The following is a 10,985-nucleotide window of genomic DNA, read 5'->3' as shown; positions in this document are numbered from 1 at the left end:
TACAAGAACAATTTTTAGTACTAAGCATGACCTCAGCGCTAGTAGTTTTCTCTAAAAACAAAGAGAGTCCAGGGTCCAGAGTACCTTCTCCTCTATACATACGTAGTAGGTACGAACATTCGAGTCAACTGAATGTTTTTCCAATTCGCAGGTAAATTAAGTTGTCTAATCATCAAAAAAAAAAAAATCGATCAAAAATAGCATGAGTATAAAATATGGACCCTTGAATTTTTTTAAACTAATTCTGATTCATGTCGAGAAAGGTGTTATTAACAAAGAAGACAAGTCTAAAGCATCGAAAAACATTTTTAAATGAATTATTATTGTACAATTTTCTGCAATTTTTGGACATTTTTTGAGGTGGTCCATATTTGCACCACTTCATGTCACTTTTCAATCTTTCAAATTTCTCGTGAGTTTTCAACAAAAAAAAAAAAAAAAAAAATCACATAATATACTTACTAGAGTCTTTGGACTTTCGAATGGTATATTCAGAAAAAAAAAATTGATAATTTTTTCTACCCTTTAAAGACAAAAAGCCAGAGGGGGTCCATATTTGTATCTTCTCCTCTACTATTCATTAATCAATCGTTATTAAAATTCCAGGTTCCAATACTTACAAAATTTTCCATTTTACAAAAAAAAAAGTGAAAAAATCGATCCCTGTAAATTTTAAGGACTTGCACGTCATTTTTTCATTTTTTCGTGCTCATCTCTCCTCTCCCCCCCCCCTCCCCACAAAGAAATGATTTTGAAAACCAAAACAGCTCGAAGAAGTGGCCAAAAAAAAAAAAAAGGCAAAAACTTGAGCAAAACATTTTAATCTTTGTAGAAAAAAAATAATAAAAAAAACAGAAGTAAGAACTCCTCTAATTTAAAAAAAATGAGATTATTACAAAATTTTTTAGCAAAACAGCAAAAAATTTTAGAAGCTCGATGATAATTCTTGCGATTTTGGGCAAAAAAAATGCAATTTTTACGAAAAAGTAAGACTTTGATAATTTAAGAGAGAGAAAGGGGTTTTGAGCAACTTGAAAAAAAAAAATAAAAATTCTTGAAACTAAATTTTTTGCCAAAAAAAAACCAAAATATTTTAGCCATTTTATATAAAATTAGGAATTTTTGGGAACTTTCTGAATTATTGAATTGTTTTAGACTTAGAAAGAAGACTTTGAAAAATTTGGCAAAAAGCAAGATTTTCAGACAAATTGGGAACGAAATATAGATACAACTTATATGTATCTATATGTGCCATTGTACTTGCTTTTTTTCAATTTCTGTCAAAAAATTTGGAAAAAAAAGAGATTTGAAAAAAAAACACCGATTTTATGCAAGTTTATTTAAACCAAAGCAAAGCTTTTTGGCAACAATTTATGTACTGCTTTTCCGCAATTTTGTCAAAAAGTGAGACTTTTTTGCATTTTTTTGTTGGTTAAAAAAAAACACTTCTTGGTCATTTTTGGCATTTAGGTAAACAGAAAAAAAACGAGACTTCTCAATTTCTAAAAAGCTAAATTTTTGGGCAATTTTTTGACAAAAAGTACACAGATTTTTTATAATTTTTGGCAAAAACCCGAGACTTTTGGAAGTTTTTGAAAAGAATAATACTTCTGGACAATTTTTGGAAAAGAGTACAACTTTTTCTAAATTTCATGCGATAGAACGAGAATTTTCAATCGATTTTGGAAGAAGTGAGAAAAATTGACAATTTTAGCAATAATGGGACTCCTTGAAAACTGTCGACAAAAAAATATATCTTACATATTCTCAAGCTTTGTTGAAAATAGGAGACTTCTTCCCATGAAAGCGACAATTGAGGCCACTAGAATCAAAAGTGCACTTCTCCACTTTTTTTCGAAAATGAGTTAAGTATGGTTTGGAATACTACAACATGTGCCGCATCCGATGAAAATGTCAAAATTTGAATTTTGTGCCAGGAAGTATGGTAAAACAGCGTGTAAAGTTAGGTGTTGGAATCAAAACTGCACTTTTTTAATGGAGAAGTGCAGTTTTGAAACCAACCTGGCGGAAATTGAATGAAGGACTAGTGTTATGCCTTGAAATTAGGCTTGAAATTGAATAAATTCATCAAGTGAGGACCCTTCCCGCAAAAAACACCTTTCATTTTTATTAATAAAAATTATTTTTTTTTACTTTGAAAAAAAAGGAAAATTATTTCAGTTTACAAATGAATGGTCTAAAAATGCAGTATTATTTCAATCGCTTAAACTTTACAAGATTTCCTGAACATTTAGCACTGTATTGCTAAAAAAATTTTTGATGAAATGCGCTACAAAGATATATTAAGTGTAAGGTTGGAGACAAAACTGCACTTCTCCAAACTTGAAGCGGCTCAGGAACTCTTATGGCAACGTGTAGGGTAAAACAAACATGCGGGTCACTATCAGCATGTTAGTACAAAAATATTAGACGTATTACCTCGGTATTTTATGTTACCATGAATGCTAGGGAGGTTTTTTGCGTTTTTCTCAAAAAGTTCAAAAATGGAGAAGTACACTTTTGATTCTAGTGGCCTCAATTTTCAGTAATAAACGTAGAAATTTTGAAAAAAAAGTGAGATTGTTTTGGCTACTCGTAGGTATTTCTGAAAATGAATTAAAAAAGTATCCTTTCTCACATTATTGTACTCGTTTATGCATTATTGGATTTTTTTTCTTCAAAATGTATAATACAAATAGTTTGAATTTTTAAACATTTGTTTGAAAAAAAATAAGTAAGTAGGTATTAACCCTTTGGAGGTTCTCTAGGTTTTCGGGTTAGAAAATTGAAGTGCCTTAATGAGTGTGATAGGGTACCTCGCCCAATTGGCCAAACCACAAAAAAGTCGAGCTTTTGATGAAAAGTTTTATAGGAAAATGAAAGTTTCCAAAAAACACAAATGTGACATTTCCTAAAAAAAAATTGAATGTATGCAGAATTTTTTTTGAAAAAATGAACCAAAAACATGTGTCAAAAACATTGAACAAAAGCACTCTTTCAAAAAATGAAATAAAAATTGAATTGGAAAAAAATAAAAAAACAAGGTTGAAAAAAAGTCATCTGGCAGTTCACTAATTCAGCGAGAATCAAATCTTGTTGGCAAAAATGCCTTTGTTTAAAGCATGAAGAGAAGAAAAATCTATGTCGCTAAGAGAGGATTTTTTATCAAGTCATAAAATCTTTTCGGAAATCGAGCCGAAATATGGGACAAAATTTAGCGAAATTGCGAGCTTTCTGGCAGGAGGTAACTAATTATAAAAACATTTTCGCCTTTATTCACGAGATGTAGCATAGAATTTTCTTTCATTTTGGGAAAAAATGAGTGTTTTATCACTTATTGGAGTATAGGAATATGAAGATGAAGATGAAGAGAAATAGTAAAAATAGTAAATAAAAATCCAAATTCATCTACGAGTTCAGTCTTTCATTTCGTTTACGCTGTGGATTTGTGTTTTTGTTCACTATTTCTCTTCATCTTCATCTTCATATTCCTATACTCCAATAAGTGATAAAATACTCATTTTTTCCCAAAATGAAAGAAAATTCTATGCTACATCTCGTGAATAAAGGCGAAAATGTTTTTATAATTAGTTACCTCCTGCCAGAAAGCTCGCAATTTCGCTAAATTTTGTCCCATATTTCGGCTCGATTTCCGAAAAGATTTTATGACTTGATAAAAAATCCTCTCTTAGCGACATAGATTTTTCTTCTCTTCATGCTTTAAACAAAGGCATTTTTGCCAACAAGATTTGATTCTCCCTGAATTTGTGAACTGCCAGATGACTTTTTTTCAACCTTGTTTTTTTATTTTTTTCCAATTCAATTTTTATTTCATTTTTTGAAAGAGTGCTTTTGTTCAATGTTTTTGACACATGTTTTTGGTTCATTTTTTCAAAAAAAATTCTGCATACATTCAATTTTTTTTAGGAAATGTCACACTTGTGTTTTTTGGAAACTTTCATTTTCCTATAAAACTTTTCATCAAAAGCTCGACTTTTTTGTGGTTTGGCCAATTGGGCGAGGTACCCTATCACACTCATTAAGGCACTTCAATTTTCTAACCCGAAAACCTAGAGAACCTCCAAAGGGTTAAGTAATTTTCCATTAGATCTATGGTGGATAATACAGCTGAAAATTGAATGGAACCCTTTTCGAAATGAACAAACCAAGAGATGAAACAAATAATATTATTGGAAGTTTTACAAATCGTCCGAATACAATGAAATAAATATCAAATAAATTACTCAGAACAATCTAAACAAATTGCAAACACTATAAAAATTTTAAAAAAACTGTAAAGCTCGTAGCACTGAAAAAATTTTCAGAGCACAAACATCGCAATAAAAAAAAACAATATAAAATTGATGAAAATCTCTGAAACAAACACAAAATTGTTTCATACAAAAAAAATTAATACTCGACGATTGTTCGATTTCAATGCAAGTAGGTAATTGAAAAATGGAAGCAATTTTCCCAAAAAAATTTACTGCAGTATTTCATGAAAATTCATCTTAATTTATTACTTGTCAATTATTATAAATTCAAATAAAGTAAAGATATCACCGGGTTTTCAGAGTGAATTCAGAAAATATTCCACGACGTGTTTTCATTCTTCGAGTCTACTTCATTCGGAGCTTCCTTTTATCAGTATCGAGTAACGGAAGAAGTGCTTCCATAACTTCATAAACACTACGAGATGAATTAGATGATATCCAGGGCGTTGAATATGAATCAGCATTTCTACTATAATCTTTTTTCAGAACGTCAACCATATGCAACTTGAACTGCGATACTTGGTCCGTTGGAACAAATGTGTCAATAAACTTGATAAGCTCTTCTAAAGAAATACTTCCCGAGCAGGCAAGCTTGCATAACTGTAGTTGATTATACGACGACGACACGAATTGATTTTTGAAGTTGGCGGATAAATCAATGTCGTTGTAAGCCTCATCGATGAACTGATTAAGTTCTTTAGGTTTACCAACGATACTGTAAGATAATGTAAAATATGCCCAATCTTCGTCAATATCGACATTTTCGACAGGAAAAGCCGACTGTAGTAATCGCTGTTTGAAAATTCTCGCTGCTTGCGAATCGGCACAGCAAAAACTCACGAATTTGTTCACCTTTTCGAAACTAGAACGCCACAAAAGCGAAACACAGTGGTCTAAAACAAGATCGTTCTCAATCATGACGTTTTGCTTGAATTGAGTAAGTTCATCTTCGTTTTCAAAGAACGATTTCATAAATCGTTGCAAACCTTCGAGAGGAATGATCGCAATTAAAAGATGGCAGCAGTCCCTCAAGAACGCGATTCTATCTTCGGAAGACGTCCACTGCGCAATAATCGATAGGGACTCCATGTCGAAGTCAAGTGAACATTCATGACTTTTGAAACCCACAGGTTCCAACATTTCCCGTGAAATATTTCTCATCACTGACTGTTTTAAATCAGACCGGGTACTGTCCCATATCTCTCGAAACAAATAATTACTATAGACGGGTGCGTGGAATGCAGTTTCCGTCATTTTCACAACGAGATTTGCAAAATTGGTTACATTCATCAAGTTTCCAATGTACAACCAAGTTGTCAGAAAAAGGTTTTCACCGTAATAAGCGACGTTTCTCCATAAATTATGCATCAAATTAACGCCTTCCTCGTCTACAAATTCACTGAGCTGTTGATCGTCCAGTTTTGGTAAAATGAACCTAGCCACAGATTCCGCGCAACTATTTGCCACACTAATGGCTTTTCTCGTTCGATTTTCCATCGGTATACGATCCCAAAAATACGTCATCGAAGGCCCGACACGAGGAATACGTCGATCGAACATTTCATCGTCGATGGTATTATTCTCCTGGGTTGGAATCTTCTTTAATTGTTTTGTGAGACGGCAAACCCAGTAATACAAGTGCGGGTGTTCGTGAAAATTAATACGATACGCCTTCCTACGTCCGGCGTCCCGTCCTCTATACGCGAATATCCGAAGATTTCTCACATTGGTGCCCATATTATCTCTCGATCCCGATTGCCAAAGTCGTTCGATATCGTCTTCGAAAAAATACGCGCAGGCGATGCTGAACTTTTCATCAACAGAAAATTGATCGCAACGTATCATACGTTTGGCTGTCCTCACGTAATCAATCTTTCCAAACTGATCGCATACAAAATCATCGAAGTAACTCAAAACAGTGTTTTGATGTTTGAAGCAAAAATGAACTCTTTTATAATGGTCGACGAGCCAACGTTCCATCGAATATCCAAATACTGTGAGATATTTTTTGATCAAAGTTAAAATCACAGAAGGTAAATCTGGCAGTCGAGATTTCAACGAGACACGTTCAGCAGTTGGAAAAAAACCGGTCATTGTACCACGCTTCTGACGACATTCGTTCATTTCACGGCGCCATGCTTCGAGGCTAACAGCAATCGCTGCTAGTTCTTTCAGAGATACTGGACTCGGATGAAATATGTCGTGCACGTTAGACATCTTTTCAGCCATTTCCAATTCTCGACAATGACAAACCAAAATTGGAACCTGGAATTTTAAAAACGATCGATTAATGATTTGTAGTAGAGTAGAAGGTACAAATATGGACCCCCTCTAGCTTTTTGTCTTTAAAGGGTAGAAAAAATTATTAAATTTTTTTTTCAAATATACCATTCGAAAGGCCGAAGACTCTAGTATATTGTGTAATTTTTCAATTTTTTTTTTGTTGAAAACTCACGAGAAATTTGAAATTTCGAAAAGTGACATGAAGTGGTGCAAATATGGACCACCTCAAAAAATATCCAAAAATTTCAGAAAATTGTACAAATAATTTATTTAAAGATGTTTTTCGATGCTTTGAACTGGTCTTCTTTGTTATTAACACCTTTCTCGGTATTCTAAAAACCATTGAATGAAAATTAGATGACAAAAAATGTTGGGACTCATATTTAAACTCATGCAAGAAATTGGTTAAGTTTACGAAAAATAAAGAAATCATGGTCCCATTTTGACACTTTGGACTTATCTTCTTTGTTAATAACACTTTACTCGACATTCTAAAAAATATTGAATCAAACTTAGCTAAAAAACATCGAATGGTCCATATTGTTACCCATTCAGAAAATCGACTCAGTTGATGAAAAATGAAAAAAATTATGAAAATAAGTTGAAGTGAAATCAAGGATGAAAGTATATTCTGAAAGTACACATTGTAAGCTACTTACTTCGCTAATAATTTTTTTCCAAACGTTACTTAAACTTGATGAATTACTGAAAATGAAACACTCGTAAAACTTTCCAACGGGAAGAAATAAACATACTAAAGAAAAAAACAAAATGATGCTTATAAGAGACACCGAAGCTTGCATGGATTCGAAATAAGTAACTGGACCGTCGATACTGTACTACAAGAACAATTTTTAGTACCGAGCGTGACCTCAGCGCTAGTAGTTTTCTCTAAAAACAAAGAGAGTCCAGGGTCCAGAGTACCTTCTCCTCTATACGTAGTAGGTACGTAAATTCCAGTCAACTGAATGTTTTTCCAATTCGCAGGTAAATTAAGTTGTATAATTTTCAAAAAAAAAAAAAAAAAAATCGATCAAAAATAGCATGAGTATAAAATATGGACCCCTGAATTTTTTTACCTAATTCTGATTCATGTCGAGAAAGGTGTTATTAACAAAGAAGACAAGTCTAAAGCATCGAAAAACATTTTTAAATAAATTATTTGTACAATTTTCTGCAATTTTTGGATATTTTTTGAGGTGGTCCATATTTGCGCCACTTCATGTCACTTTTAAATCTTTCAAATTTCTCGTGAGTTTTCAAAAAAAAAAAAAAAAAAAAATACACAATATACTTACTAGAGTCTTTGGACATTCGAATGGTATATTCGAAACAAATTTTTGATAATTTTTTCTACCCTTTAAAGCCAAAAAGCTAGAGGGGATCCATATTGTACCTTCTCCTCTACCATTCATTAATCGGCCTCCAGGTTCCAATACAAAATTTTCCATTTTATAAAAAAAAGAAGTGAAAAATCGATCACTGTAAATTTTAAGGACTTGCACATCAATTTTTCATTTTTCCGTGCTCGTCTCCTCCCCCCCCCCCCCCCCCGAACACACACAAAAAAGTAATTTTAGAAACCAAAACAGCTTGAAGAAGTGGCCAAAAAAAAAGACAAAAACTTCAGCAAAACATTTTAATTTTTGTAGAAAAAAATTAATAAGAAAAACAGAAGTAAGAACTCCTCTAATTTAAAAAAAATGAGATTATTTCAAAATTTTTTAGTAAAACAGCCAAAAATTTTAGCAATTTTTGGAAACTCGATGAAAATTCTTGCGATTTTTACGAAAAAGTAAGACTTTGATAATTTTAGAGAGAGAAAGGGGTTTTGAGCAACTTAAAAAAAATAAAAATTCTTGAAACTAATTTTTTTTTGTCAAAAAAAACAAAACAAAATATTTTAGCCATTTTAACAATTAGGAAATTTTGGGAACTTTCTGAATTATTGGATTGTTTTAGATTTAGAAAGAATACTTTGAAAAATTTGGCAAAAAGCAAGATTTTCAGACAAATTGGGAACGAAATAAAGGTACTCGTGCTTACAACTTATACCTACCTAGTACCTACACTTTTGCAATTTCTGTAGCAAAGATTTTTGGCAACAAAAATTAGGAACTGCTTTTTTCCCAATGTTGTCAAAAAGTAAGACTATTTTGCATTTTTTTGTTGGTTTAAAAAAAAAAACTTTTCTTGCTCATTTTTGGCATTTAGGTAAACAGAAAAAAAACGAGACTTCTCAATTTCTAATAACTAAAATTTTGGGCAATTTTTTGCCAAAAAGCAAACAGATTTTTTAATAATTTTTGGCAAAAACCAAGACTTGAGAGAGGGCAGATTGCCCCCACTGCCAAAGGTAGTGCTTATATTATGAACCCCTTATATTGAAAATATTGGTAACGTCTGAAATATTCAGTTGCGATGTACTCGCGCATATAGGGCTGCGCACCCTTCTATTAAAGGGTTCGCGGCGCCTTTGACATTTATAGCCTAAGATAAGGATTTTGGGCATAAATAAGGAAAGTCACATAAATTCTACAATTTATGTGTAAGTAAATGTACTTAGCAAGTGCGTGATTGGTCCACCACTTTTGGGGGTGGGAGATTGACCATTTTACGCTGCTTTTATAATACTGATCTTCGCTCCAAGAAATTACTCTTTTTCGGATATTCGCGATAGTCGGTTCTTGAGTCAGTGTTAACAAAATAATACCATGGACGCGATCCCTTATGGGATAAGCCATGGTATGGCTTTTTTACATTTAACGCCATCTCGCGCATGGTTAATACTACTGAATAATTTTAGATTAATCGATCTTCCATCGATTAATAACAAGTGTACCTGTTTGGTGATTGAGGAATGCACCAGGGCATATCCTCATTACTCAAAGTGATACAAGTGCCTCTTTTAGTTAAGTTCCATCGACGCCCTTAAGTATTAGGTGGGCTTTAGAAGAGATGGAAAACGTGTACAGTTCAAGTAAGTGATGCTTGCACCTACTTCGTTTATTATTAAGCCTTTTTTCCCATAGAAGTGTAGACCATGGTGTCGAACTCTATGGTGACCAAAATCATGTGCTTTTCACGTAAACATTTTATTTATGTGAAGCATGTGTTTCCAAAACGCACTAAGTCCATTTTCAAAGATTCTGAGGTTGCAAGGCCATCTAGCATAAAGTTGCGGCCCAAAATGGCTGATTTTTTGATATGTTGTGTCTAAGGGTCTTGGCTAGAACATATCAAAAAATCAGCCAATTTGGTCCACTTCTACGTTTCCAAATTGTACCAAGTACCATGAATTTCTTATCAATATTTTTTTGGACTTAGTGCGTTTTGGAAACACATGCTTCATGTGATTATTCTCGTGTATGTATATATTACTATGTGCCTCTTTTCGCCTATCCTATCTGTTGTGTCTTATAGGGTAAAATCTTATTATTAGGATTATTGTCTCATTCATAATGACCCACATCTCGTAAATATGTGAAGGTAATTCTTATGTTTAAATTCATCCGGTTTCTTACTCTCTGTCATAAACTTTAGCTTGTGGAGTATTCGATGAATTTATGTACAAAATTATAAATATATGTCGTAAGTAAACAGATTCGTATTTATTACATGTGTTTCATTAAATGATGTATAGGGCAGATTAGACAAACTACCACCCGTCTGAGCTATCTAGGTATTGGCAAATATTCCCCGCCTAAGGAATATTTCTAAATTTAACCCCCAATGGTATACATTCCAACTATATCATTATTAGGTAGTGACTCTCGTCCCCCCTATATCAGACTTTTGTATAGTTTCTGAAAAGAATAATACTTTCTGAACAATTTTTGGTAAAGAATACCTTTTTTAAAATTTAATGCAATGGAATGAGAATTTTCCATCGTTTATGGAAGAACTGAGAAAAATTGACAAATTTAGCAAAAGAGGGGACTCCTTGAGAACTGTCGACAAAAAAATATATCTTACAATATATTCTCAATCTTTGTTGAAAATAAGAGACTTTTATTCAATTTTTCGGTTAAGAATCGAGACTTCTTCCCATGAAAGCGACGATTTTCAGTAACAAACGCATAGAAATTTTGAAAAATGTAAGATTTTTTTAGCTAGGTATTCCTGGCAGAAGGCGAGATTTTGAACATTTGTGCAGAAAGCAAGGCTTTGCAACGGTAACACTGAAAATGCAGTCCATCCAGTTGAAAAAGAATTTAAAAAGTATATTTTCTCACATTATTTACTTGTTTATGCATTATTGGATTTTTTTTCTTCAAAATGTAATACGAATAGTTTAAATTTTTAAACATTAACTTTGTTTGAAAAAAAAAATAAGTAGGTATTTACACCATAACGTAAATATTTCAAGTTCGCTGACAACTTCGTTCGATCCGCCATGTTTCAATGCCCTTTGATCGATGAAAAAGT

At 32.7% G+C, this 10,985-nt stretch overlaps 1 protein-coding gene across 1 annotated transcript; it reads right to left on the bottom strand.

Annotated features, from left to right (window-relative positions):
* Positions 1 to 4,427: 4,427 nt before the first annotated feature.
* LOC135847295 (uncharacterized) lies at positions 4,428 to 7,285 on the bottom strand. Its single transcript, XM_065366764.1, has 2 exons — positions 7,217 to 7,285; positions 4,428 to 6,539 (listed from the first exon to the last, which is right to left on the bottom strand). Exon 2 carries the CDS (start codon positions 6,501 to 6,503, stop codon positions 4,620 to 4,622), a length of 1,884 nt encoding a protein of 627 aa, XP_065222836.1. The 5' UTR covers positions 6,504 to 6,539; positions 7,217 to 7,285; the 3' UTR covers positions 4,428 to 4,619.
* Positions 7,286 to 10,985: the final 3,700 nt, after the last annotated feature.

This window comes from Planococcus citri, chromosome 5 (assembly GCF_950023065.1).
Source record: "Planococcus citri chromosome 5, ihPlaCitr1.1, whole genome shotgun sequence".
NCBI classification, from domain to species: Eukaryota; Metazoa; Arthropoda; class Insecta; order Hemiptera; family Pseudococcidae; genus Planococcus; species Planococcus citri.
The sequence above is the reverse complement of the archived record's forward strand: the minus strand, read 5'-3'. Positions and strand labels throughout refer to the sequence as shown.

Bases quoted from the DNA above. Each gene is read 5' to 3' on its own strand.
- LOC135847295 (XM_065366764.1), bottom strand. From the start codon at position 6,503: ATGGCTGAAAAGATGTCTAACGTGCACGACATATTTCATCCGAGTCCA.